This window comes from Trichoderma camerunense (genome assembly GCF_050948025.1).
Source record: "Trichoderma camerunense strain CBS 138272 chromosome Unknown V8C40scaffold_31, whole genome shotgun sequence".
NCBI lineage: Eukaryota > Fungi > Ascomycota > Sordariomycetes > Hypocreales > Hypocreaceae > Trichoderma > Trichoderma camerunense.
Window position 1 is genome coordinate 1 of NW_028145339.1, and position 27,917 is coordinate 27,917.

Here is a 27,917-nt window from a genome sequence, read left to right on the forward strand (position 1 = left end):
TAAAGCCTTAAATTTTTAATATTATTTTAAAATATTAATTATTAAATTTATAGGTTTTTTTATTTTTTATTTTATTATAAAGTTTTTTTTTAATTATTATAAAGTATAATTTTCTTCTTAAGGCTTTTTTATAAATTCTAAGAATTAATTAAGTTTATATAAGTTTTATTTTTCTTTAGTAAACTTTTTTAAAGATTAAGCTTCTGTAGCTTTAAATTACTTTTACTATTATTATATAAGGATTTTTTTAAGCTTAAGGAATTAAAGTTTTTAGCTTTTTTTATTTTTTTTTTAAATTAAAGTTTTTTTATTATTTTATTAATAAATTAAGTTTTTACTTTATTTTATTAAAAGTTTATATTAATATAATTATAATATACTTAAAATAATATTTTATTTTAAAATATTAATAATATTATATATTACTAAAGTAATTTATTTAAAAACTATTATAAGCCAACTTTTATAGCTGTAACAACAGGCCGCCCCAGGTAGAAGACTATAGATAAACAACGGGCTGACTAATTAATAAAGAATAATTTAATAAAATCAATTATTAAGTTAATTAAGTATAACTTAATAAACTTTATTATTAAAGATATTAAGGACACCTAGCTAATTAAGTATATAACTTTAACTTCTTTATACTTATTTAAAATAGTTAAATAGCCAGTTGTAAATATAAAATAACACTTAATTATACTTACTAAAGTATTATCTACTAGTTATATAAATAAACCCTTTTATCCTTATTAATTACCCGCTAGTTTAGCCTAACTTATCCGCTAATATAAACTTAGCATAAGGTTTATCCCTTAGGAATTCCTCTTATACTAACCCCATAAGAGCTTAGCTTATTACACCTCGTAGATTCTTCTGATTGTATTCTTCGCAAGCCCATGGGAGAAAAGCAAGGCTCACGAATGATTATCTTGTAATAGAATCAATAAATCTGCATATGATATCAGGGCCTAAAACTTTCACAATCAAACTATTATCATCTGGTCAGTGATTCTAAATTGATTATACATACAATTGAAAAGCCATATGATCTTGCCGCTATGGTAAGCTGTATGATTGCTATGGTAAGCTATATGATCTTGCTGCTATGGTAAGCCTTATGACCTTGTAGCTTATTCCCATACACATACTGCATCTGCTAAACTCGCAACACTGCCTACAATAATAGCATAAGTAGTTAGTATTTCCTATACTAGCACATGCCGAATATAACGCTCCGAACATATTGATCGATGTATCTATAAAAAAAGAACACTCACCTCTGTTTCTTTCTATACTGCCGAATTGCTTAGAAAGAGCCTGATTTTGAGATTTAACTTCACTTTTGGCGGCGGATGTTTTAAAGATTACTTCCAAATCAAATATCTTGCCAATAGGAATGCCCTAGCATCTGAGACTGAGTTCACGCCGGAGGGAATGTCAGTCTACCATTATCTATAGCACTTGGACGATCAACATACCATATACCACTTTGTCTGTACCGGCCAGTATTCTCAGGATGGCGAGTCTCTGCCACTACACTACAATAACTAGATGGTAGACAGCGAGTCAGCCTGTATCCGTCGTATAGGGGAAGCTGACTACGGTGGTCCACTTACCGAGTACGAGTCACGTTTCGTCTCCTTGGTTTGTGCAACACATGTCAATTTCGGCGCCCCGGACCCGTGCTTACTCTTGAGAGCGGTCTAAAAGTCCTGAGAGACCTGATATTATACACTCCGCCAGTATCTACTTTGTTAGCTTGGTACTAATCGTCATCAACTTGCCAATCGCATCCTGTAAAGTACCAAGCTAACAAAGTAGATGCTGGCGGAGTGTAACAGCTATTATGGATGCCTAAACACTAGCTCTATTCTTACTAAGTAGTATTCAGGTTGGCTATGTAAGGAATTGAGGCTCTGTTGCTACTAAATTACGTATATTTCGTAACCGCATTATTAAAGTTAGCTTCAATTTAACCTTACTGAGGACATGGGTCGGGCTTTAATGTTATAGCATGAGAAGATGGAGTCATAATGATCGAGGATAATGTCTGGAGACATATGTATAAGACAATCAAAACTATCTCTCCTGATTGTTTCTTGTGGGCACACTCTTCATCAATACAAAAAGATCTAGTAAGGCATTCGACTCTTTCTCTTCTAACCAACTACCTTCTTACATTTAACCTTAGCCTTAGAAGCGAGACATTAGCAGAAATCGGTCTTACTTCTATCAACAATCTTAACCAACATGTCTATCTGCACTTCTGATCGGGGCCCCTCTAAGATGGACGGGGCTTGTTATCACACCTACAGCGATGAAGCATTTGATGCATTCACAAAGTGCTGCGGCTCCGCTCCTGTAGCTCAGGTCTATGACCATGAACGACTGGTTGAAGAAGATAATACTCGGGGTGGGTGCTTCGTCTACTGCCCAACTGTTGACGATGGCCCGAGTCCCTCCAAGCTCGAAAAATGCCTTAATGCAGAGATTGATTCTGTTCAATGCGACCCCTTTGGGTTCTACTCAGCTGCGGATCAAGTCGAGCTCGCTAGGGAACAGGCGAAAGACACTGGATTTTGTCAGGCTTGTCTAGCAGACATAGCAGGCACCGTGGAGCCGTCGACAACGGACAACGAAACCTTTGTTTCAGAAACTGCCACCGCAGAGCCGTCGACAACGGACGAGGAACACCTTGTTTCAGAAACTACCACCGCAGAACCGTCGACAACTGACAGCGAAACCCTTGTTTCGGAAACTGGTAGCGGCTTAACGACCAAGAAGGCTAAGTCGCCAAACACTGCTTCAACCACTCCTGCTCCCTCAAGAACCGGGGCTTCTGCAACTTCAGCTTCAATTGCTAAAGCGACTAGTACTAATGTTGCTATTGGAGTGTATAAAGCGGATCTCGTCCCATGGAAGATCGGATTTGCTATGGGAGCTATGTTATTTACGAGTGCAATTGCTGGGATGCTGGTCTAATGACTTAAGGAACGTATAGTGAGATAACGGTTTATACCTAGCTGAAGGTAAACCTGAGTCAAGTAAGGGTGCTCTACTACTTTCATTTCAGTCAAGTGAGATTTTTTCTCAAGTATTTTTCGATTCAACTTTTCAAGTTCTGCCTTTCTATCATACTATTTTCTTTTTTTAATAGAGTATATTAATTATTAGAAAGCTACTCTCTATCGAGTCCAAAATTCTCATCGTCCATGGTAAAGCTACCACATACTTTGTAAGACCTTAAGTTAATGATATCACTTCCCTATAATCTAGGTAAAACGACAAAAAGTCCCATTTAGAAAGGTAATGGACTTGCATAACTTAATTTTACTATAACAAGTCCAGCAGAGTGGTATTTCGAAACGGCTTCGTCATGCGATAGCGTGAGAATTTTTGGACAAAATTTAGAGTATACTGCGATCCAGACTGCTGACATTGGAGGCATGTGTGAGTATAGTGGGCGCACATATCTGGACGTTTATGTAAGATGCTCAACTCTCTAATCTTCTTTATCAGTGATTGGAATTATATCGGTAAAGACAGTAGCATGCCAATGGACGGCCGAGCTTAAACTCTGAGTAGAGAACTCCATACAACGACCAAAGGTGCCAATCAACCCTAATAGCGTTCTGAATCTTTTTGTACAAAGAGATGTTAGGCGCTGCATTACCTCAGGACTGCTGGGATTTTGAAGGCAAAGTCTGATAGCTCTATTGCATACGCAATAAGGTGGGATTAGTCGACGCTGATGTTGAGCAAGAGGTGGAAAAACACACCTGAATCTGGTGACTGTTTTGGACTCTAGTCGGTGACACCACTGCAACCCCAATCGTGTATACAGCAATCTCGGAATCTCGTCCAAAGTTCGCCTTCAACCCAGCAGCCACGGTCATGGTTATGCACATTAATCTTGTCACAGCAAGATGCAGTGGCTTGACCCTTGTATGATTCTATTGGGCAGGTGTTTGCATTTGAAAAACACCATGTCGCGGTCGAAGGCGCGATTAAGGAAACAAAGTAAACAACAGGCAATAACTTCATGATCATTTGAGGTCGAGATTCAATTGTTCTTGGGGAAGAGAGTGCTTTGGAATAGTAGATGAGAAAATAACGAGGCACACTATTAGATGTACAAGTATTTATATATCTTTTTGCTTCTCTGCAGAATGCTAGGAAATCTTGTGATTGGACTTCATCCGTGGGAATTGATCCATCCTAGTTGTGGTGCTCCATAATGATATCAGCAATGATGCTGTAGATTGCTGTCGACACTGTGCATGCAGTAATTTTTGAAACATACGTTACACTTGTCTCAAGATGAAGGTCAATCCTCAGCAGCATGATGATATTAGTACGACAGGCTAAAGAAATGACCTGATTTTTTATATGGCCGAAATTTATCTTGGATGACTTATAGGGTAACCACGAGTCACTCCACGGCATAACGACTAGGTAGATTGCACGACAGGCTCAAATTCATGTTAGGTTCAACTGATGTCCTTGAGTCTCCATTAGCCCATAACCTCGCCTCTCTGGTTATTCTATGGCGTCTAATAAACTTAATAAACTGCAAATATCACCGAGAGTGGATGTAGTCTCTCAAAGAATTTGTATTAGCCGCCTATCAAAACCGTATATTCAGCCCGACAAACTTCATTGGTGTAGCGGTTTTTCATCGGGTTACACCACTGGGTGAAGGAGTGGCGGACTGATCTTTGAGCTACTATGTAAGCTGACAGGATCTGTTACATACAGATGATCTATGGAGTCGGAGTGGTGACAGCTGGCGACTTGTTTCAGACAATTCCTTCGCCCACATCGGTCAGAAAGAGGTGAGGAGTCTTTCAGGCCAATAAGGATGTAATCGGCCGGTCGGGGAGGAATCATCTCCGATGAACCGATATAAACCAAAATTTTGATCATATGACATGCATGTTTCACAAAGAGAAACATTTTACGTCACTGGCTAGAGAGGCATCAATTCATAGCGGTCAGTGAGTAAGCCGTCTCATGAATATTGCGTTTCTGGTTTGCCCACAGCTTCTCACATTGATTTGGAAGCTGAAGAGTGATGTTCAGCAATATCTGTGTTCTGATGACTGGCATAGCAGAGTTGAAGCGCACTTGGGAATGGATAAGATGCTTTCAGCTTCTATTTCTTGCGCATTTCTTTTCCTTACATCATTTCACGGATAGATCATAAATGCTGTCATGCGTCTCGAGCTTACTGCCTTCCTCTGCGCATAATCTAGCCTATTCAAGTCATCGGGACTTAATTCGGTAAGATTCTTATGACTCGGGTCTCATCACTAAGAAGGATATTCGGTGATGCTGTAGCTCTCAAGCTCCGTAGGACGTCCTTCTAAAAAAGGCACACGCCGAAAGATTCTTGCAGAGCATTGAGCCGGTTGTGTGCGGCGAGTTGTCTGTTGGTAGCACCAGTAAGATATGGGTATCGAAACACTTACAGGATTGCTATATTATGTGCGCTCCTTGCTCCGGATTGTGAATGAGAGGTATGGAATAAAAGCAATATAACATGGCACTGAATTGTCCAACTAGATGCTTTTCTTAGTTTCTCCCATTAGGGTAATTTGGACGAGGAACAAGAAGTTTTATCTGTAAAAAGAGAAAGCCTCGTATTATGTCACTACGGCTGACCCATGCTTCTGCGACGCGCGTAAAGAGCCCGCGGTTGGCTAGATCCAACTTGCATAGCTCGGCGCGATCCGAAAGCTTGCGTCGTTCTATCTAAAACTTTGCTTCTGCACCTTATTTATAGAGTTAATATAGGACTAAGGACAAGGCAGCCTCTGATCGTAAGGAGATCCCCTGTTAGTGCATACGTCGTGATGCGTAGGGGATGACGACGACTTATATCCACTATACACGCGGCTATGCGGGTATCCCCAGAAGTGGGGAGTTTTGCTCTTACACTGACATTGGTTACCCGTCGAGCTGAGAGGGTTAGTTGATAGGCGGCTCCGGATACTACTGTACAGGCATTGAGAACTTTTGCACACATTGGCAACGTAGTTACATAATTGTTCATGCTTTCGGCCGAGAAATCCCCGTCGTTTGCGCCTGCGCCACGGCTGTTGAAGCACGCGATAGCCTTGCATCGTCTACCAACTGCTAGCTGAGCTATGAGGACGGGGATGCTTGCTGACGAGCCTCATGAAGCAACCCGGCTAATCTGGCCGGCAGCTGGAAACAAGCTCCCAATTAGATCCACCTGAGATGATGGAATTGGACCACACCTTACGTGTTCAAGTAGCTGATAGTATCGTTCTTTTCAGCCTTGCGAGAAGCCCTGCGGGTTGAACCAACCAACGGCCTCGTAATGCTGCTGAGAAGCCGAAGAGCGAGGCCTCCTTTCTTCAGCTCCGCATTGAGAGCATGGTGTTTTAGCGATGATACGTATGTAGTAATGTTGCCGATTTGCCTGTTTTGTCCCAAATATGAGAAAAACGAGTAACATTGATTCGTCATTTAGATGGCTTGGTGCTCGTTTGATAAGTCAAGAATAATAACTACCGGAGTAACGAGAGTCTTTGCAAGGGTCAAATTACAACGGACGGTAAAATTTCACTTCAATCTAGTAGTTTCTTTGTAGTAATTTCGTCTAATTCTGGAAAGTCTTTAGCATTAAGCATCTATAAATGGCTTAACTCTACTTCCAACATACATCCAGCCTCCCATTAGCAGCCACAGCCGCAACTTTGGCAACGCTTCCCACAACCAAAATCATCATCATCTAAGCCGCAATCTTCAAAAGTTTTACACGTTGCCCAAGCACCATATCCACCCTGAGAAGCAGTCCAGCACCATTTGCCGCCATCATCGCAGGCCTTCCAGCAATACCCCCTGGTACAACCATAAGGGGCAGCGTAATAACAAGCTCGCTTTACCCCAAAATAGAGTGGGAGAGCCGATGTGCCACTGCTTTGACTGACATCAGCGGGAGCTAGATGTGCCCCATCCAATATATCAATGTCGTCCTGAGTGAGAGGGTGCTCTTTGCACATCCGGACGTTGTCCAGGGAGATGCCGCTAGGGAGCTGGTTGGCGTCCATCTTCATGACTTCAAGGTCTCCACAGAGTTTCTGGGGATCAATATCTCCCGGAGAAATATTTTCCGGTCTTACAACAGACGCAGCAAAGACAATGAAAAACAGTGTGGTGGTTGGTGTCTTCATGATGACGGCCTCCAAGGGTTTGGCGGATAATCTCCGAGCCACACACAGAGGCAAGAGGAATAGGTTGCTTTGGGTCGCTTTAAATATGGTGTTAAAAGCCTCTTAATAAGCGGACTTGGAAGAAACTTGCAAAGTGTTTAAACACTAATCTAGACCTTGACAGACTGGGGGATATTCATCCTGTTTTATAGAGGCCAAAAATCCTCAGTTGCCAACATTCACATGTGCTATTTTGAGCATTTGGGTTTTCATTTGTTGTTCATATCTCGTATTCCCCATCTGGTAGTACTCTCTATTTGGTATAGACGCTTTCGTGTCGTGATAGGCGCGTGGAGACCTGGAATGGAAGTTGCGGGAATGCCGTCACATGGGACCATCTGCATAGACGAATTAACTGACTGATGGGATGAAGACAAACAAAAACAAACCTCGAGGGCTGTGCAATGGCCAATGGGTGGATAATACCATGTATGTGAGTGGTGGCTTCTTTCTTAGGCGTCAGAGTGATAATTTTTGCTGACCCTGGTTGTTCCGCCAATTGCAGATATAGGGAGTCTCCCTTCCGTCCCTCCCACTCCTCCCCATCTTTCATCATCCAGTTAGCACTAGGGCATTACTTTACCAACCAATCCATTACATCACCATCTTTACCAACGCTAGAAATTTGGAAAGTCTTTCGAAAATGCTAGCAAACCACCTCCTCCAAATTGCGGCCGTCGTTGTCCCTGTTACCGCCGAGGTTGTCTCTGGTAAGAGCCAACAATGATTCCAAACTGAGGCTTTTTCTCCTATTGCTCACCGATAATAGCAACCTTCGATCCTCTCTACGATGACCCTTCTCGATCCTTGAACACAGTCGCCTGCTGGAGAAAGAATGTCGGGTTCATGCCCAACTTGGATTGGCAAATTCAACAAGATGCCGTTGGCTTCATTGGGTTGAACAAAATCGATCGGTTGAACTCTGGCAAGTGTTTCTCTTGCTGGACACTCGAATACAACGACAAAACTATATCACTCCTTGCCATCGATAGTGCTGAGTCTGGAATCGTCATGTCTCTCAGCGCTTTACAATATCTCACCGATGGACGGGCCCACGAGCTGAGCCGCGTCGATGTACATGCCAAGGAAGTAGACACGTCAGAATGTGGACTACCGGCAAACATACTGCATGCATATGATTTCTAATTGATCATGCTTGCTCGTATAGATGGGTTATGAGTACGTCATGAAGTTGTACTGGATCATTTACCCTCACCCCATAGTGTGGAACTAAAGTCTTGTTTGTGTTGTGGCTTCTACCATTGATCCTGCATAGCTATACAGTTCAAAAAAAAACATTATGTTAACTTTTCATTCTCAGGCAGCCTATTTACCGATATATTTTCATACTCTACACATGGTACTACGCGTTTCGGTCGAATTTCGGTCGAAGGAGTAAAAGAATATCGGCAAGACATGCCGAAGTTATCTTCTAAGAATAAAAGGAGTGCTTGATGTTGTCTTGTATTTTGGTATATACATACTAGTAATACGTGACAGTGTCTAAGCCACGATCTATATACTATTACTTCATCCACTTGGCCATTCATTACAAGTATATAGAGGTATCTGTAATTGCTGATACTTTGCTTTGACGATATCCATTGAGCATGCAATTCCTACAAGTATCCTTGTTTGTCAAAAATGTTCCTACTTCCCTCAAAGATACAATTACGCATTATATCTCTGAGGCAGCAATAGCGCTTTTGTCCACCCACTTGAGACTGGACATTGCCTGGGGGTAGACACATCTTGATCGTTATATATACCAATGTGTAAAGGGATTCGCTCTCTTCATTGGCAGCCCTCAAATGGAGGGCGAGTCTTAAGGCCGTATGTCGACCATAGCAACGATCAGTCAGTAATTTACCTGAGACTCCGCCACATCTAGGTATCTCTGATCCCGCGGCCCACCCAATCCTTTCGGGTATCGGACACAGCCCAAGTCCGCGTGTGTAAGTTGTATTAAAACTTGCCTTATTGGAAAAGCTACCGTCTAGCTCGGTTCTGCCTAATGCCTCAAAGCCGGGGTTGCTCGCACTAATCAATACATTACTGAAGGATAGTCACGCTTGGTTGAGACAGTCAATTACAGCAGACTCTATGATATTGCCAGCATTATACCAGCCACTGCTGATTGAGAATTCATTATACTACTGATATTAAATAAACTTCATTATACGGCTATCGCCCCCCCGCATGATGTCTACAGTCTGGACGAGTCGTCGCATTCTAAGCCTCGCCAGAGCCCGGCTCCTTTCTAGCAGTATCCTCGATATAGGTAGCTGTGGGAGTGACCTTAGCTTTGCTGAAGTTTCGCAGCGATTCTCCAGATGCGAAAAGTTCGTCAACTTCTTCGAGACTCCGTCCCTTCATCTCAGGAATGAAGAAGTAAGCTACACCAACCATCACCCAGTTGATGGAGCCATAAATAAAGCCAACTTTAGCACCGAGTGCGGCGTATGGCGCGTTGAGCAGATAAGGAATTGTGAACGAGGTGACAAATGTGGTGATGATGGAAATGACGGATGCAAAGAGGTTGGTCTTTTCCTTGACACGGGTGGAGGCCGCCTCAGACACCACGACATATGACACTGGGGCCCATGACAGGTTGTAAGAGCAAGCGAATAAGATGAAAGATGCGACCTAAGAATCGTAAGTATACGTAATCGTAAGGAGGAAATATAGTCTCATAACTTACCAATGCTCCTCTCTCAGAGTCGTTGGGATGCTTCTCAAGTCCAACACCGCCAACAATAAACAGGAAGATAGCCATTCCAGAGCCACCAATCATGAGCATGGGGCGTCTGCCAATTTGGTCAATCATAAACCAAGTAGCAATAAGACAGACGAGACCAGTAACATTGCTCAAGATGTTGAACAGGAAAGCCTGGCTCTTGTAGCCCTGAGACTGATAGAACACAACAGAGTACTGGCTGGAAAAGGCTTGTCCGGTAATCTGCTGGCCGAACATGGCAATCACAGCAACCATGGTACGCTTTCGGTTTTCCTTGTTGAAGACCTCTGACCACGGGCCCTTTTCCTCTGTAGAGTGGGCATGGCGGAGAATGTCAATTTCCTGCTCAATTTCGGCTTCGGTGTGGTTCTTGTAGAGTCTTCGCAGGGAAACTTTTGCCTCTTCAGTTCGGTTTCGGGTAAGGAGCCTGTATTTTGTGAATAATTAGTTTGCTTTCAAAATCAAGAAAATTCGGTTTACTGCTTACCATCGTGGAGATTCGGGAACAAGAGGCAGCAGAGCCACAATAAATGCCGGAGCAATGAATTGCAGACCGACGGGGATCTGCCAGCCTTTATCACCAGAGATGTGCTGAGTTCCAAATGTAACCAGCGAGGCAATCAGCTGGCCAAAAACAATCATGAGCTGCAGCGTAGATGTCATCATTCCACGGAGAACTTTGGGAGAGGTTTCAGCCAGGTAGATAGGGACAACAACGATGGTCATTCCCGTCATGCCGAAGCTGATGAATCTGCCCACAGTGAATTGTGCACTCGACCTTGCAGTTGTCTGCAGAAGAACACCGCTGTAGAATCCATTGTCAGTAAACTATGTACTCTACAAGAGAAATTCATTAAATCCAATCGTTTTATCAAAGGGTGACCCACATGAAGGACAAGCAAGCCAGGACCAAGACACACATCTTGCGTCCGTATCGCTCGGCAATCGGTCCACAAGCAATGGCACCCAGAGCCTTACCCAGGAAGGGCAGCGACGTCATAAGAGAAGACAACCATGGGGGAAGTTTGCAAGTGCCTGTTGTGGGATCACATTGACCGAACCGCTTGCCGAAGCTCTGCATGCCTTGAACTCCTCCAAAGTTGCCAACATCGTAACCAAAGTTGAAGGCGCAGCTGCACATGTACCTGGAGAGTATCATGTTTATTAGAAATACGTTTGATTTAGACAGGATAGAAATATATTGGGCACTTACAGCATGATGAACAGAATCGTGCTGTTAAACTGCTTCAAGCGGTGACCTACAGAGAGGTCTACCGAACCTGTATCGCCGGCCATCTTGGATATTTTTTCAATACTTTGACGATGATTGCGATGATAATAATAAGGGAAAAGATTAGGAGAGTTGATGGATGGAATCAAGGATAAAGTCGAGATGATCTTCTATATCCTGGCGGCGAAAGCTTGATCGCGTTCGACCGCGTTTCCGATGCTGCAGACTCTGCCACCATCTCCGGCGGAAAAAAGACAGGATTATTCACGACATATATAGAATGTTTGAGCATCGACGCCTTGCAGCCACAACTGTATTGGCACGTCGCTTTGTCAATCCTTGACGCGCCGTGCCTGGATCGCAGCCCATTGCACCATCTCAATGGATCAACTCGCAATGGACGTTGTCCGCAGCAAATGCTGGGAGTAGCGACCGAAGGCCGTCAACTAGGAGGCCGAAGTCCGGGGCGAAAGCCGGACACCAGCGAGGGCCGCGAGTCAGAAAGTCAGAACAGTCTCGCCTCTCCGCATTGAGAACTCATGCGGAGAGCCCTGGGCTGGAACTAGACTGGGCTTATGGCCCCACGATCTCATGCTTTAAGACAACTCTACTATGGAGAATCCCCGTATCACAGGTCTCGGGAACACAAAGTATGTTCATGTAGGCGAGAACCAGAAAGCTGGGGGAGCTCGGTTCCGCGAAAGCCACCCCGAATTCCATGTGGTCATGCACAGTTTCTGACCAGGACGGATGCCGACATTAGTTGCCATCTCTAGTGATGTAGCAATGGTTCAGGCACTTGGGATGGATGGATCCATACCTAATGCAAGATAAAAAAAAAATGACGAGCTCCATATATTGAACTTGATCTTATGATCATCGCGTTTCCTGCCTTCTGCTATTCTGCTCCTTCTGTCCTCTCAACTAAGCTCACCTCTTGCACTGCCAACAAAGTATCAAGCAATGGGCAGCCAAAAGGATAATCGACCCAATTTCCTCGTCATTGTTGCTGATGACCTTGGCTTCAGTGACCTTGGCTGCTATGGCTCTGAGATAACAACCCCTCACATCGATTCGCTGGCCTCCCAGCAAGGGTCTCTGCGCTTCACACAATTCCACGTTGCCGCAGCTTGCAGTCCTACTCGTTCGATGCTTATGACGGGGACGGACCATCACATTGCTGGACTTGGACAGTTACACGAGTTTGTACGCAGCTCACCTGCTCACCAGGGCCAACCAGGCCATGAAGGTTACCTACATGAAAGGGTAGTTGCTCTTCCGGAGCTCTTATCTGATGGAGGGTATTTCACGGTCATGAGTGGCAAATGGCATTTGGGCCTACAGAAGCAGCATCTACCCATCAAGCGCGGCTTCAAGAAGAGCCTGGCGCTGCTGCCGGGGTGCGCGAATCATTACGGTATGTGTGCTGGCCAGCCGGATCCCGGCATCGTATCCCATCTGCAGCCAATTGCGTTTACTAACAAGACAAATCAATAATAGCTTATGAGCCTGAATACCAGGATCCCACCTCAGAGCCCGGGCGATTCTTCGAAACCGCAACGCGAGCACTGCATGCAGAGGACGACCACTATCTAAATGAAAAAGAGCTCGGCGAGGACTGGTATTCATCAGACGGCTATGCGAGTCGGATGATTTCTTACCTCGAAAATCGTACCGATGAGGAGCGTCAGCAGCCCTTCTTCGCCTACCTCCCCTTCTCCGCACCACACTGGCCGCTACAAGCACCCAAAGAGGTGTGTGACAAGTACAAGGGTCAATATGCAGATGGACCGGAGGCACTGCGCCAGAAGCGCCTGGAGCGACTCAAGTCTCTTGGGCTGGTCAGTCAAGATGCAGTGGCCCACCCCGTTGTAACCACAGGGGCCGAAGTCAAGAACTGGGAATCTCTCAATGAGGAGACACGTGCCGCCTCTGCAAGGGCCATGGAAGTGTACGCGGGGATGGTGGATCGCATGGACTGGAACATTGGTCGTGTTCTTGATTATCTGCGGAAGGCAGGCGAATTCGACAACACATTCATCCTGTTCATGAGCGACAATGGTGCTGAGGGAGCGAGTTACGAGGCGAGCCCCTTGGTTGGCGACAGCATCATGGCGCATGTGAATAAGTACTACAACAACAGTCTAGACAACATTGGCAGGGGAGACTCATTTGTCTGGTACGGCCCTCTTTGGGCTCAAGCAGCAACCGCGCCATCACGGCTGTACAAGATGTTTTCTACCGAGGGAGGCTGCAGGGTGCCCCTAGTAGTAAAGCCTCATTCAGGCATCAATAACCAGCGTGGCAGCGATGGTAGCGGTGTGATCACCGACGCCTTCTGCACCGTCATGGATATCGTGCCCACGGTTCTGGACCTCGCAGGGCTGAAACACCCGGGCACAGAGTACAATGGCCGCAAGGTTGCGTCTCTCCGCGGCCAGAGCTGGAGAAGCTATCTCGAATCAATCAGTGGCTGGAGTCGAAAGTCGCCCATCCATGAGGCTGACTATGTTGCCGGGTTTGAGATTGCGGGATCCGGAGCCCTGCGTCGCGGGAACTGGAAGATTACGTTTGTACCTGCACCCAAGGGTCCTCAAAAGTGGGAGTTGTTCAACCTTGATGCTGACCCTGGCGAGACAAACGACCTGAGCACAGAGGAGCCAGAAAGACTCAAAGAGATGCTCGTTTTGTGGGAAGAATATAGAAAGGAGGTCGGTGTCGTTGGCCTCGCTGGTGAATACCCGAAAGCCGTCCAGGGCGCACAGCAAACCACGCTCAAGGACGAGATGGAAGATCCTTATGCTTGGATCAAGTATATAGGGCGGCCAGAAATAACGCCAAAGGAGCTGGCAGAAATTGTCCCAACCGCATAAACGAGATGCGCTTGGGTAACCTCTTGTAATAAAAGAAGAAATAAAAATAATGACATAGAACAAATAAAAATGAGTAATACGGAGCAATTGCTCTCCATAACAGGGGTCCAGCCACTGTTCCTTGGCGTGCTAGTACCAAGTCCTTCACGTTATACTTCTTCCGTAACGGATGAAAATTGTTATTTTGTCGTCCTCCAGAATCTGGTCGGACGAGGCTGTCATATATTACTCGAACTAATGTCGAAATCTAACCATGATGGCGGCTCCGATATGTCCCACGATATGTAGTTGGCCATCTCACCCGCCATCCGGATGTAATCCTCTGCAAGATCTGATAAGTCTACCATCTCTTTTGGCACTTCTCCCTGGATCTGAGCCGCAACATCCTGGTCGTTGACTCCAGTAGGCGTAGGATGAGTTGTAGATGCTAGCTGAATGCGGTCTAGAGAAAAGTCCGTGGTTTCCAAGACACCGCTGTTTCCAATGCCGCCACCGACGCCGCCGAGCGCCCCCTTTTGAGGCATGGAGATGATGGGCGGTGGGCGGACTGTTGAGGGTGAGACGGGATGATCGTTGGCGGCTGGTGATGATCCCCTTCGTTGCTTTTTTTGAGCTCGAATTTCTTCTTTGGCGAGGCGGAATGGAGCTAGGCTGCTTAAGAAACCAGTATCTTCTGGGCCTGTAACCTCGGCTTGTTCGGAGTCCATCGATCTAAAAAGAAGAAAATTACAATGGTTAGACAGTCCTGGTAGGATTTGGGGAAGGGTGACGAACACTGGGCTTGGGTAAGCTTGCCACTCGGCCACTACGTTGTTGAAGTCGAATTTTTCCAGCAGTGGTAACAAGGCCTTGTGCTATTGCAACAGTCAGCTTCAATCATATCCTTCACATTACCAACAGGGAATATAGACTGACATAGGGATTCGGCTTGTCTTTCTGAAGGTGAAGAATGTCCAGTGCCCTCATGTTTAGCTGGATATTGTAGCTCGCCCGCTCTCGTACATCGATGGCATTGGACGTAGCCGTAGCAGTGTGAATGATCTGAATCTTGGTTGATTCGAATGTGGCCATAAGGCTGTGTAAATCATCGAAAACACGGACGCCATAGCTGAACCCAACGCGCACAAGTCGTGATATTTCGTCTGCGTGAAACCGACACCGTTCTTGGCACTGCCTGCGAAATTCGAGAGGGGCGGAATGGAAAGCAGCCGATAGTGGAAAGACGTATCCTGGGAGTGAAACTCGAAGTAGGTCGCACACAATTGAGTGGTAGAGGAAATGTAGCATGAAGACAGCGCTGATGATGCTGAGTTCTTTATGAACGTATGCGTTGAGGTCGGATATAACCAGTTGCTCGGGCAAGCCAGCGTACCATATTTCCAGCCGCTGAATAATGTCGAGAAGTGCAGATCCAGGATCCCATATGTTGGCCTCCTGACTGTTGCTTCTGATCAGTCTACACACATGGTTAGTGATCGCCAGGAGACTATCAAGCTCTCTTCAGAACAAACCTTAATACTCGAGTGCGAAGCTGCACGAGATATATCGTATGAGAGCGAAGATTGAGGTAACTTCGATCTGGGAAAAGCTCAAACGTGCTCAACTTTGGTGCATTAAAGTCGAGATACTGCTGCTCCTGGGCAACAAAGTTTGCATCCGAGCAAGGTAGCGGTACGCATGGATAATCGTCTTTCCAGTACAAATTCCCGTCTACTCCACCACCAAGAAAACTATCAAGGATGTAGCAAGACCATAAAAGTCTTCTTTCGGTCTCCAATTGAGTCATTTGGGCAAGCCCAGGTGAAACAGGCACCTTTTTGGGAGAGTCAAGGCTGAGTAATCTCATGATGCGAAGACAGGATCCGAAGACGACAAAGGCCAGAGCATGCTGGTCCATGGAGATGGAATGCTCACATATAAGAACCATTGCCTATTAAAGATTAGAGATGAACGGCGAAGGACGGCAAAAGCCAGGTACTGCTATCACAAACCATCATTGTCGAAAGGGAAGGATTTGCTATCTCCCTCATAGCAAGATCCCTCGCTCGTTCAGCCCAAGCCGCTCCAGGAATGCCGTGAAACGGATTGTTAAACTCTGAAGGAGTGTCCAACAGATACATTCTATTGCAATTGTTAGTACTAAGAGTCCACATCAATGCACTGGGCGTTGTTCTCACCTTGCTCCAAGCGCAGCAACTATGTAGATGACAGCCTCTCCAAAATCCTCACTCAGTGTGCCTCTGTCCAACGCTTGATAAAAGGTTGGTTTGTGGATGAATCCCAAACAGCGTAGAGTAGATACCCGATCAAAAAACTTATCGGCCAACGACTGTAAATGAAACCTGTCTTGTGGTAGAGCATCTGTAAAGAGCCTGCAATGAGATGGCAGAAGATGGTAAGCTTTTGTCGGCCCAGAAGTCTCATGATGCTCTGTTCTTTCTTTCTTTTCTTCTCCCATTCTTTTAAACTCTCGATTATACATACCATTGAACGCCAGGTGATAGTTGCGCTGATAGGGATACGCCCATCAAGTTGGCCTGGCTCCCAGGAGTAGAAACGCTGCCACTGCGATTGGACGTGGTTAACATCTGGTCGTCTACTGGCATCGATGACGAAGGCGATTGGCTGGTGGCAGCGCCGTATTTGGCGTCATATTTGGCATTGTATTTGCATGCAAAGCCCTTCCTCGTGCATCGCTTGCAAGTCGGCCGCGTGCGAGAGCAGCGACTCTTTGTCCGGCGACATTCATCACAAGATCCAACCTTGCGCTTCTCAACTCCGGACGCTCGGTAGATGGTGTCCACCGAGTCCTGGATCCGCTGCCGTGACCCATCCTTGTGCGATAAAATCGCCGCCGTGTCACTATAACCGGGACAATTTACCCCAAGGCGATCGCAGTTGTGGCATGTTGGTGTTTTGCGGTCGCACCGAACCTGCAGGGGATGTAAGTACATGTGCTCATTGCTACCTGAAATTCTGGAATTGAATTGGCCGAATACGGCAAAAAGCAATTCCAATTGGGTTTGGTCAGCTTCCCTTTCGCGAACGGCAGACGACACATCCTGTTGACATCGTATCTTCCTCCGGGGGGGTGATTATGCATATGAAGGTGGGTGAGTGAAGAGTTTCAAGGCAAAATAAATGGAGATCTGGGGTAGCGGAGAAGTGGAGATGAGCATGACACATGCGATCACAAAATGGACAATAGAAATGGCGTAATGGAATTGCCCAGGATGGAATATAGATGGAGTTTATACGAGTATATGGTATGTAAGTAAGCACTGCAGTTAGAAGGCGACTGTCATCAACACGCAGCCCCTATTATGTGCATTGCATTTTCATCTTCATGTCTGGTTTATGAAGCAAAGGAAGCTACCGCAACAACACGAAAGATATTCGACAGTGAGAGTCTCGCACTGTCCAGCCATCAGCGCCTTGGGCCTGGACCGAGGCGGAAGTCGGGAGCGAGATGCTTGATTCCGACTCCTCCCCAGCATTTTCTACCAATAGCTTTCGGCGCTAATTGTCTTTAGCGCTGCGGCTACATTTTACTAGGGCTAGCAAGGGTTGCTCTGATGGAGACTTGCTTTTGGACTCGTGATGTCTCTGGTCTGGTGGATTTTCTTCTCTTACTTAGGCTACGTGTAAGAATGAAAAGCCACTCCATGGCTGTACCAATACTCGTTCTGTACTCCATAACTGATGCGCCTGCACCGTATTATTTAACCCGACCTTCCATCGTGCTGCAAGTAGCGCAACTCTTGTTATTGAGCTGGCAGAAAAGGAATCCATTTCTACCCTTTATAGTTAAACGTCTCTATCACTTAACCTGGAGCTCTTTTCAGAAGATAAATAGTCCCCTCATATGCTGAGTAAAGTTTATAGATCATGCCTCAAAGGGCCTGGTACTTAATAAATCATGGGTATATTCTCCATAGTATGTGTGCCTCTATGGTTACCGATACGCCGTATTACCCAACTGTTTGCAACTCCTCCTTCTTTGCCATAAACCTTTTCTCTCTCCTTCATATGCTATGTACATTTCTACTAGAAAATGTAGAAGAGAACATGTCCAGCTTCGTGTGTCAAGGGAGGTAAAGAAAACAAACAAATGAGTAGATATATATAAAGCCTGTACTCCCTTCCCTCAAACAATGGTATTATTAACTAGAACCGTGATAAGTTCTGTATCAACTTTCAGGCGTTTCTTCATTATGCGTCCGTCCGCGAATACGGTCCATGCGATCAATGGCAAACGCTCGTACCGCTAACCACATGTCGTGGAACAGGTTCTTGGTGGCCGTCCAGGACGTGACGACATAAACGAGACAATTCCAGAACCCTTGCAGCGGAAGCACGAAGACGCTCATAAATTCCAGTGGGACGGAAACGGAGTTGTGGTGGGTGAGAGAGTATAGACGATTAGCGCTAGAAGGTATCCATGTAATAAGCATGGCGGTAAAGAAAAGGAGAGCGCACTTGGTATATGACCAAGCGGCATTATCTCGCTCGTGATTTCGTCGGCGAATGAGGCGGAGAGCTCGTGATGTTGCTGAGTGAGAGGGCTGCCGTGGCTGCGGTGGGTTTGATCCTCTGTGAGGAGGCGTGGCGTAATCGTAATAGGTTGCGTGTGGTCCATCAGATTGGTTCGACTGACTGGATTTATTAGTTGCGAGATGGACTGAATGGGGCCGCGTTGCGGTGTCTGAGCTCGAACCAGCTGCATAGCTGTTGGGTTGTTGGAGGCCGAGGTTATGTTCAAGCTTTGTTGGATCAGGGTCGTGAATGGCCTCCATGGTAAGGGTCGGATCAGTGGAAGGGAAGGATGTCACTTCATCTATTGAAATGGGGTCGAGATCAGACGACTGGAAGATGTAGACTTGCTTCCGGACTTGGAAGATGGTACGGCCAGCTCGAATATAGATGGCGAATATGAAGAGGATGCAAAACCTTTGGCATGGTTAATAAATGTTACTGTTCCTTTACTGTCGCAATCCATATTCAAGCGTCACCTACCACATCGGGGCATAAAAAGCCGCCACCCTGAGAACATCCCATTCACGCGATATCCAGCACCATGAGACGGCAGGTCCATAAATCCGATCCCCTCCGCGATCTTTTACAAAAAGAAATGTGAATCCCGGTATGAACGGAATGCCATAGCAGAGTAGTAAATAGATGGGCTCTATCTTGCGCAGATCTCTGGCTTCGAACTTGTGATAAAAGGTGAGATAGACATTAATTGCCATGCATAACGTCCAAAGTACATCAGCTGGTAGGAAGCTGTGATTGATTGTTAGTCTAAGTTGTGCTCGCGGCTCAGGATAGCTAGAATAGAGCTCCGGACAACATACGTTTGGATCAAAAATGCCTGCGTTTGGCAACCAGCCGAGTCCGGCTCGTCTATAAACGATCGAGCCATCATTGTGCCAGTATTGGTCAAGATGTTGCCAAACGATGCATAAAAGATTAGGCGGTTAATTGATTTGCTGAAATACTTTGAGCAACAAAACGTGAGAATCGTAAACGCGCATGCCACCAGAGATATCGTTGAGCAAGTGCGCTCAATGACGACGAGGGCGTTGAACTGCTCCTCCGTAAGGCCGGCCATGATGTGATCGTTTTGATAGCTGAATACATCTGCAGGCTCAACCGTGGTAGATTGCTCGCTCAAGCGAGGTTGGGAACGTTTCTTCTTTTTCTTCTTCTATTTTTCTTTTTTTCGTGCGTGCATAGGGTGGCGATGGCAATACCAAACGGTTTGCGCGGAGTCTTTGAAGCAATGTATGATGAACTTGTGGCGATGATGGCTGGTGTTGCTGGTGTTCTGACGGTAAAATTTATCCTCCTCTTGTCGCCCTCGAAATCAAATCGAGTACGAGTCCAGCGAAGCTGTGTCGCGGCCTTGGAAGAGGGCCTTTAGCATCCATGCTCGGTCATTCTGGCGCTGAACTAGGACGAGGAGAGCTCAAGCTGATAATGAGACAAACAACCGACTGTCATTGCGCAAACGGACCGTCGCAAGCGTTGGATGCCGGGTCTGAACAATCCTTGATTGCACCAGCGCAGGCGCAAGGCGAATCTCTTGCGGTCAGCTCTCTCTTTTTCTAACTCTCGGGCAGATTCTCGCGGTCGCAATCTCGTCTAAGGCTCTCGGATCTCAGTTCCCCCACGGCGTGTGGCGCCAAGATGCCATTAATATTACAACCTGGCACCTGGAGAGACGTGATCCTTCTGCTACTACCCTGTACGGAAAACCCTTGCCGAGTGTCCCATGCCAGAAACAATTGCTGGGAACGAAAAGCTGAAGCGGTGAAATATGACAGCCCAGCCCAGCCCAGCCCAGTTAGCGGAGAGACCCCAAAGAGACCCCCCTTCAGCCCTTGAGAAATTGCCGACGGGTTGGCCGATCCCATCCCAATGAGCTCCCACCTTTATTCGCTGATGCTCCTGTGTCTGCCAATCATTGGCTGCATCCAATTGCTGGGGGTGGCTGGCATGGCTTGTCTTCAACGATCTTGCCAGGCTCATCTTGGTCAAGAGGCGTGTCCTCTCCCCCCTCGCAGGAATTGGAACACAAAAGTACAGCATACAACCAGCCCAAGCGTAAGCTCGGCACGGAATATACGAACTTGTCCGTACTAAGAACCCTCACGTGGATGTGCGTAATCCCTCCTTTGGTCAACGTTCGTAAGACAACAACAGACACACTGCCAATCGGATATCGTGCTGTCTTCGGCGCTTAACGGCCGATCTTGTCCCACACTGCTGCAGTAGCACGTACATAGCTACCAGCATCTCGGCATCGCCGCTCGGACGAGATGCTTGCCGGCTGCCATATTCATACCTTGGCTGGGCGAAGGAGGCTTTCCCCCGACTCCCTCCCTCGGGTGACGGTCTGCGAGTAGCATTCCGACTTCTACGTCAGCTAAACATCATGCTAGCCAAAATACAATTTGGCGTCGAAAGTATCGAAAGTAATTGGTGCCCGCTTCATGTGTTAAGCCTTATTCTGTGCAGCTAGACTGTATTAGTGCCGCTTTGGTTTTTGTTGGATCTGCCCTTTTGCGGACATTGATGAGGCTGCTTGCGGCAGTTTCCAGCTTGAGCTTTCAGCCAGCCGAGGAGCAATTTACCTCCTCCGTTTCTTCCGCGGCAGAACTAACTACTAGCTTGCCAGATTTTGTTCCGATTGTTGTTTTCTGCGATGCGATTTACCGACAATACAGCTCGAATTCCGAACCGCATTTCGTGGTCCGAACATGCAACGACGCAACCTCTTGACAGCCAGGTGGAGTACGCGTAACGAGATCGTGCATCAGCTCGGTGAGCCAATAGAGCAAGAAAGCAATGCAAGATGAGAGAGGATCGACTTGCTGCAGTGAACTGTTTGACTTGACCAAGGATCAGCGGTGACACTGTGAGAGACAAGGTAATTTTATTCAAAATTTCTCTCGAGCTGAGTCGCCGAATTACAGTACAGCTATAGCTACCAAGCTGCCCACAATTTAACAATTCCGCGGATAGTTAGGAATGTCTCAGACCCTACCCGCTGCTATTATATGGTTAAGTACTAGTAAACCACGGCTCAACAGATTAGAGACAATTCGTGTCGAAAAGGTATAGACTAATAGCTGCCGCTTCCTTCAATCGGTTAGTTTTTGAGAGCCCCTCAAGTCAATGACAACCTTTCCCAGGTGTTTTCGGTCCAACTAGTTGCAATGAGCGTCAGGAGAGTAGCTGCACAATATGGAACATGTTCCACCTACCATATACTGATACGCCTCGCGGGCTTCGTCCATTTTAAAGACCTTCTTGTCAATAACGGGTTTGATGTGGTTGGCATCGATTGCCCTCATGAGGGCTACGAAATCTTGGCGGTTGCCGGCTCCAATAGCTCGAATGGTAGCTTGGCTGGCAAGCACCTCGACTGGATTAAACGGCGGGTCTAGCGGCTCAGATGAGTCGAGATGGCCAACGAGGGAGATGATGCCTCCCATGCGGACGGCCTTGAGGCTTTGGCGCACAGACGACGCACCCCCTACCTAAAATAGTTTCAACTGCATGAGAGCCCGGCATCGTGACCAGGTTGCTGGACGGCACTGCTTACCTCGACTACGATATCGACGCCGGCCCCATCCCTTGTCAGACTCTTGGCCGTCTCACCCCAGTTCTTGTCCTCGCTGTAGTTGAGCACATGCGTGGCCCCCAAACCCTTTAACAGTTGAATCTTTTCTGCTGAGGAAGTCGTAGCAATGACGGTGGCGCCCGCGGCGACTGCTAACTGGGAACGAATCAGGGGATGCAGCCAAACTCTTTAGAGAACAGCTTTACATACCTGTAGAACAAATAAGCTTACTCCGCTCGTCCCCTGAGTAAGCACAACGTCGCCTGGTTGTAAATATCGATCCCCGTAGAGCGAGGTCCATGCTGTAACGCCAGCACACGGAAGTGAACTGGCCTCCAGCAAGCTTAGGTTATCTGCAATACGAACAAGGCTGTGCTCAGGATACACGCCGTACTCCCTTAGAGTTCCGTCTACAACGGCTCCGAGAGAAGATAGGACGGCTGCTGGAGTTATTGGTCCCGCTATGTGGTCCCGCATGAAGGTCGGCGCAACTCTATCACCGGCACGGAACGCGGTGACCTTGGGGCCTACTGAGACGACTACACCCGCTCCATCTGATACAGGAACGACGTCTTTTTTCAACGGAAAGGTATTTTTGCCCTATGAGAGAATATAAACATCCATATTACAAAGGAGAGATAGATGCCGTTGAGAGAAGCGAGAAGGTGGACACTAACTTGTGCGATCAAGATGTCCCGATAGTTGAGAGATGCAAAGTAAAGGTTGACAAGTACATCATAGTCGCCAATTGTTGACGGTATAGTGGCGGAAGACAAGTGAAGCGACTCAAGGCCATTTGCATCCCTCAGAATCCACTGTTTAAATGTGTTTGGTGTCATTTTGTGTCGATTGAAGCTATAGACGAGATATTAGTTGCTGCGACGATGAAGGAGGTTGTAAGGGCTTTCTATATGAGACTACTGTTTCATTCCACAGTTGCAGGAGATACACATAGATTGGCCTTTAAATAAAGAATTACGTCCTCTATTGCCTTATTTTTCTGACGGGCGACAAGTTCTTCATTCATACACGCATTTTGCCGTACCTTAAATTTTCTGACGTACATGTATGATTCTGACTGTTAGTGGTAAGGTTTCTGACAATGGGGTACGTGGGGCTGAGTCTACAACGTCGATTCATGCCAGATCCAAAACAAATATAAAACCTATGAAATGTCTCCCTCAACAATTGGAAGATCAAAAACTCAAGATTGACAAGTTTGCAAATTAACAACCTCATTTCTCCCTTTACAACATTCATCCGCCAAAATGAGCGACAACAAGAGTGCTTCTATCCCCCTTAGTGGTGTGTGGAGAGCAACTGTCTCAGCAAGAAGAAAGGAAGGCTTGACGAAGGAGGAATTCTCTCGTCGATTTGCTCGTCACGGAACGCTGGCCGGACCAGTTGTGGTGAAGCATAACGGCATCTCCTACTTACAGGTATGCATGATCGAGGATGAGATGGCCATGTAAGAGAAATTGCGTTGGCTAACTTTAAGAAATCATAAAGCATCACCTTACAGACACTCTGGCAACCAAGTTCAAGGAAGAGCTCGGTCCCCAGCTTGCACCGCACTTTCCCATTGCTGAGATCGATGGCATCACCACTCTCATATTTCCAACTGCTAAAGACTTGGCTGCGTTCTTTGCCGATCCTGCTCATAATGAGAGTTTGAATGCCGACGTAGCTGAATTTGCGGATGTCACGTCGGTGCAGTTTTCTGTAGGAGACGAGTTGGCTGTGGTTCAGGATGGCAAGCTGTTGCTTTGATTGGCTGTAACCACCTACAAGATGCCAGCAATCATTGTATAAGCAGGATATACGGATACATATAGCGTCGATAGTGCTACATTCAGATTCATTTCAATTGTAGTTTCTCATAAAAAGAGCGAATTCTGTTTATTTTTGTGCCATCTTGAATTATCCGTATTGCGGTTATGATCGAGTATTCCAAGCACGCAAAATGAACACCCAAAACTTATCATACAACATGGTTTCTTTGGTGGCGCAAGTTGAAGGGCGTCTACAAACGTACGGCAGTAATCCACTACAGTATGACATTGTACTAGAGACTTTGCTTATTGGACCCGTTATTGTCATACAAAATCACGGAGTTAGAGACATATTCAGACAGCTCTACTCTGTAATTCCGTCTTAGTCAGTATAAAAAGACAACTCCCGCGGAGTTTGAATTAGCAAAGACACAAACATGACATAACGGCTCACTGTAAACGAAGACGGCGCATTGCTATGTAATCAGTATTGTAAACTTAGTTCAAGGTTAAAATGTATGCTTTGCAACTTGCAACTACAGCCAACATGGCTGAAATTCTTGCTTTTGTACTACGTACCATTGGACCGGAACCGGCGGCAGCGGGTCTCGGCTTTCCTTCTCAGCAAAGATTCATGGAGAGCCGACTCTGTCGGTACTCCTGACTCGGAAATAGACAAGTTGCTAGATTAGTAACCAGGCAACTACAGTACTGTCAGAGGCCCCGCTATTTCTTCACACGGCCGTCAGAATCTCGCTGTCAGAAAGTTCCCATAGAGAGGCTGCTGCAGCCAGTTGGTCGGTTTTCCTCTATCTAGCAATTGAGTGTTGCTTCCGATTTGCTTCCGACTCATACCGAATTTCCAAATTAGGACAGGCAGCGAGAAAAAGAGCCACGAAAGAGCCTAGCTTGTCAACAATGCGAGACACTTGGATACCTTTTGTGCTGGGGCCGCAGGATGATTGGTCTAAAGTGACCAATGGCGAAGATCGCAAGAGAATCCAGAATCGACTCTCACAAAGAGCAAGAAGTGAGTGTTTTGCAACTCATAAGTTTTTATAATGGAGGAAATAGATGATGACCCGGGAAATTGACTTCGTTTATTTTTCACAAGGAGCTCAACTGAAAGCAAAGCGATCACCGCCCAAAACTAGCTCTGTAAGATTCGTGGATGTTGTTACAACCGAATCTTCACCCGATGCAGCAACTTCATCTGGTAGTGCGCTGTCGCTGGTTGACGACTTGAATACCGAATCGCTTTTATCATCACCAGACAGCAATAATACCGCCTATCCTCTGGCAGCAATAACAGAGGCCGGTACTGATGAAGACATACCCACTCAGTCCCGGCCAACTGAAGCTTTAGTCACAACATCGCGTCATTCAGCCCATTATCCTGAAACTCCACCGCTCAACTTGAACCAAGAATTCCTTTTCCTAACATCAACCAACATTATTGCTGCTTATATAGCAAACGCCACTCTTCTTCAAATTTCTTGCACTACGACACACCCTCGGACTTTCCACATAACTACCTCCTCTGCGCCTGCGTCACTTGAACCTACGTTGTTACAGAAAACTATTCCCCATCCTCCGGTAATAGACATCATACCGTTTCCTGGGGTTCGTAACCGACTTATTCGCTCCCTTGACGTCATTGACCTTGGAAAACTGTCGCAAGATTTGGTTGATGGTGCTTTCCGAGTTTGGGGTCACGCAGCGTGGGACGGCATGGGGTGGGAGGTTACTGAGGCATTTGCCAGAAGGTGGTGGTTCCTTATGGATGAACAACTCATTAGTGTGACAAATTTCTGGAGAAGGCAAAGACTGGAAAGCGAACTAATCATGAGAAATGACGAAGTGTCTGTTGAAATGTAGAATAGTGCCAGATAGAGAGAACGGCGTAGTTCCAACAGTACAGGACGCTTTTCATAATCACACGCCTCAATTTCTGCCAAGACTGTTTCAGGGACGGTCCGATCGTTGCTAGAAACACAAGAAAGTGGGTTGGTGATGGGAAGATCGAGCGCTACTATGGTTGGTTTCGCATTTTTCTGGACCGTTCAACTAGTTAGGGCCCTTTCACCTTGGACTTTCAACACTGATTCCTTCTTCATACTTGGGACTATGGTAGATCACAGGTATCATAACGCATAATCATCGTATGGCATGAGATACTTGCCGAGTTCATATCTTGCTGGGAATCATACGCTCCGGGGTTACAACTACGGCTCACGGTGCAACTATGGAACTCCGAGATATCACAAGGGTAATCTAAAGAAAGATGTTCACGACCTAAGATCTGCGACTAGTTGTAGATGGCAGTTCGAAACGGACCGCTCAATGTCCATGCGATCTCTAGATAGTTTCCTGGGGGAGGGTAGACGCGATGCGATGCTAGCTTTGGAAAGCATGGACCTCCCTGTTCTTATTGAAATCGGCCACGAGATCTGAGATCGATTGTTAGATCCAGCACCAATTTAGATCACAGACAGGGCAATCCCGGTACTGGGGTAAGGCAATCTCTCGGACTAGCCGAGATCATCAACACAGTACCCTGTGTCTCCAACGTGCCTCCTAAAGAGACTAATTTCAACATCATTTGAATAATACAGCTACAGGAGAAGCTCAAACGCCTTTAGGATCTATAGACAGGCACTGTTCTCAGATAATTGCCACGTTGGTGATCGTAAACTACGGTAGCAACCCACTTCCAACGCACACTAAGCATCGGGAAGATGGATCGTCAAGATTTCGCAACAGCAGGAGAAATTTCTTCGACCGATGACTAAGAAGGGCGTGTAGCCGGTGCCCGAATGCAACCTGACCCCTTTTCCCTAGCAGGTCGGGTAAAGAACCCCTTAATCGCGCAGTTGGACCGCTATCTCCCCGTTTCTTCGGGCTCCACGATCGTGATCAAGTAGTAGCAGTGGACTTACCCCAGTTTTGACCGGGTATTGGCCCGGTATTGCTTGCATGGACTCCACAATGCGGTCCGCTTTGGACTTCGAGATGATTCAGTTCGGCTGTGATTTGTCGTCACCTCCTCAGTTTGCGTGAAATCTCTGAACATGGACCGTTTCGAAAATTCTGTAAAAAGAGGCACCAGAGTTTTAGGGCCTTTTTAACGAAAAAGCCGATGGGGAACTCCTCAATTGTCCAACTGGGTCCACATAAAGTGTTCGATATGTTAGAAGTTTCCGAACAATTGATTCATAAGAATTCTTCTAGAAGGCCCATTGTCAAGCACCGTGCTTGGATACTGTCCAATGCTGAGGAGGCTGTTGACTTTCGGAGTTAAATCTAAGGTTAGGAAAATGCGAATAGAAATTTTCAAGCCTTCGGAGAGCCGCAATTGCCCCCCAGGGGGAGGCAATGGACATGGCAACAATACCTACTGTATGGACCCTCTCCGCTTATCCACCTCTTCTCGAAGGCCCAGAAACGTGACGCGGCGTTTTACTTGTGCTTTTGACATTCGGAAGTTGCCTTGAAAGTTCTTTTGTTTCCAATTGTTTGGGTTGTCACATGGTGGCGCTACTTACTCGGTGTGGTGGCGCTTTACATCGACGCTTCACCCACTTTTGTCGTTAGACGGCGACCAGCCGGTTCAGATTTTTCATTGACTAAACGTCCTAAAAAAAATCTGAACGTGTTCCGTTTCGGTATAGTTTTCCGGGTGAATTGCACTTTTGGAATCTGAAGTATTTTGTATTCGCTGATGGGTGGGAAGCATGAATGTTGGCGGGTCACGCGACCACTTACAGACAAGGCAGTAATTACATCGTGATGGCGGTTAAACTTGGTTGCTGTTGGGATGTCTAGAGTAGATATTATATATCATATTTAAAAACGACTTGGGCACTTTGCTGTACTTGTTCGTCTCATATCCATGGCCACCATTCTCTCCTATTCTTCGCTTGGTGAAGGTA

At 46.3% G+C, this 27,917-nt stretch overlaps 10 protein-coding genes across 10 annotated transcripts; 5 read left to right on the forward strand and 5 right to left on the reverse strand.

Annotated features, from left to right (window-relative positions):
- Nucleotides 1-2,253: 2,253 nt before the first annotated feature.
- V8C40DRAFT_284592 (uncharacterized protein) lies at nucleotides 2,254-2,985 on the forward strand (the record flags this gene model as incomplete). Its single annotated transcript, XM_083222172.1, has 1 exon — nucleotides 2,254-2,985. One exon carries the CDS (start codon nucleotides 2,254-2,256, stop codon nucleotides 2,983-2,985), a length of 732 nt encoding a protein of 243 aa, XP_083067270.1.
- A 3,722-nt stretch (nucleotides 2,986-6,707) lies between these two features.
- On the reverse strand, nucleotides 6,708-7,283 carry V8C40DRAFT_284595 (uncharacterized protein; the record flags this gene model as incomplete). The annotated part of the gene is made up of 1 exon (XM_083222173.1): nucleotides 6,708-7,283. The coding sequence occupies exon 1, from the start codon at nucleotides 7,203-7,205 to the stop codon at nucleotides 6,708-6,710; it is 498 nt and encodes a 165-aa protein (XP_083067271.1). The 5' UTR covers nucleotides 7,206-7,283.
- A 567-nt stretch (nucleotides 7,284-7,850) lies between these two features.
- On the forward strand, nucleotides 7,851-8,424 carry V8C40DRAFT_284599 (eliciting plant response like protein). Its single transcript, XM_083222174.1, has 2 exons — nucleotides 7,851-7,954; nucleotides 8,014-8,424. The coding sequence occupies exons 1-2, from the start codon at nucleotides 7,888-7,890 to the stop codon at nucleotides 8,388-8,390; spliced, it is 444 nt and encodes a 147-aa protein (XP_083067272.1). The 5' UTR covers nucleotides 7,851-7,887; the 3' UTR covers nucleotides 8,391-8,424.
- Nucleotides 8,425-9,353: 929 nt separating this feature from the next.
- Nucleotides 9,354-11,604, reverse strand: V8C40DRAFT_258969 (general substrate transporter). The gene is made up of 5 exons (XM_083218844.1): nucleotides 11,195-11,604; nucleotides 10,869-11,126; nucleotides 10,469-10,786; nucleotides 9,946-10,408; nucleotides 9,354-9,890 (listed from the first exon to the last, which is right to left on the reverse strand). The coding sequence occupies exons 1-5, from the start codon at nucleotides 11,275-11,277 to the stop codon at nucleotides 9,477-9,479; spliced, it is 1,536 nt and encodes a 511-aa protein (XP_083067273.1). The 5' UTR covers nucleotides 11,278-11,604; the 3' UTR covers nucleotides 9,354-9,476.
- A 499-nt stretch (nucleotides 11,605-12,103) lies between these two features.
- Nucleotides 12,104-14,156, forward strand: V8C40DRAFT_258972 (arylsulfatase). The gene is made up of 2 exons (XM_083218845.1): nucleotides 12,104-12,629; nucleotides 12,713-14,156. Exons 1-2 carry the CDS (start codon nucleotides 12,176-12,178, stop codon nucleotides 14,083-14,085), a joined length of 1,827 nt encoding a protein of 608 aa, XP_083067274.1. The 5' UTR covers nucleotides 12,104-12,175; the 3' UTR covers nucleotides 14,086-14,156.
- Nucleotides 13,827-17,208, reverse strand: V8C40DRAFT_258976 (uncharacterized protein). Its single transcript, XM_083218846.1, has 8 exons — nucleotides 17,124-17,208; nucleotides 16,570-17,020; nucleotides 16,263-16,457; nucleotides 16,077-16,206; nucleotides 15,597-16,015; nucleotides 15,001-15,541; nucleotides 14,860-14,939; nucleotides 13,827-14,796 (listed from the first exon to the last, which is right to left on the reverse strand). The coding sequence occupies exons 1-8, from the start codon at nucleotides 17,155-17,157 to the stop codon at nucleotides 14,304-14,306; spliced, it is 2,343 nt and encodes a 780-aa protein (XP_083067275.1). The 5' UTR covers nucleotides 17,158-17,208; the 3' UTR covers nucleotides 13,827-14,303.
- Nucleotides 17,209-18,229: 1,021 nt separating this feature from the next.
- Nucleotides 18,230-19,854, reverse strand: V8C40DRAFT_152071 (putative G-protein coupled receptor protein). The gene is made up of 3 exons (XM_083211320.1): nucleotides 19,440-19,854; nucleotides 19,102-19,368; nucleotides 18,230-19,035 (listed from the first exon to the last, which is right to left on the reverse strand). The coding sequence occupies exons 1-3, from the start codon at nucleotides 19,694-19,696 to the stop codon at nucleotides 18,276-18,278; spliced, it is 1,284 nt and encodes a 427-aa protein (XP_083067276.1). The 5' UTR covers nucleotides 19,697-19,854; the 3' UTR covers nucleotides 18,230-18,275.
- A 1,354-nt stretch (nucleotides 19,855-21,208) lies between these two features.
- Nucleotides 21,209-23,052, reverse strand: V8C40DRAFT_284603 (zinc-dependent alcohol dehydrogenase family protein; the record flags this gene model as incomplete). Its single annotated transcript, XM_083222175.1, has 4 exons — nucleotides 21,209-22,130; nucleotides 22,196-22,369; nucleotides 22,424-22,813; nucleotides 22,891-23,052. The coding sequence occupies 4 exons, from the start codon at nucleotides 23,050-23,052 to the stop codon at nucleotides 21,798-21,800; spliced, it is 1,059 nt and encodes a 352-aa protein (XP_083067277.1). The 3' UTR covers nucleotides 21,209-21,797.
- Nucleotides 23,053-23,481: 429 nt separating this feature from the next.
- V8C40DRAFT_278491 (EthD domain-containing protein) lies at nucleotides 23,482-23,983 on the forward strand (the record flags this gene model as incomplete). Its single annotated transcript, XM_083221072.1, has 2 exons — nucleotides 23,482-23,652; nucleotides 23,723-23,983. The coding sequence occupies 2 exons, from the start codon at nucleotides 23,482-23,484 to the stop codon at nucleotides 23,981-23,983; spliced, it is 432 nt and encodes a 143-aa protein (XP_083067278.1).
- A 785-nt stretch (nucleotides 23,984-24,768) lies between these two features.
- On the forward strand, nucleotides 24,769-26,078 carry V8C40DRAFT_258982 (DUF3425 domain-containing protein). The gene is made up of 2 exons (XM_083218847.1): nucleotides 24,769-25,015; nucleotides 25,100-26,078. Exons 1-2 carry the CDS (start codon nucleotides 24,904-24,906, stop codon nucleotides 25,861-25,863), a joined length of 876 nt encoding a protein of 291 aa, XP_083067279.1. The 5' UTR covers nucleotides 24,769-24,903; the 3' UTR covers nucleotides 25,864-26,078.
- Nucleotides 26,079-27,917: the final 1,839 nt, after the last annotated feature.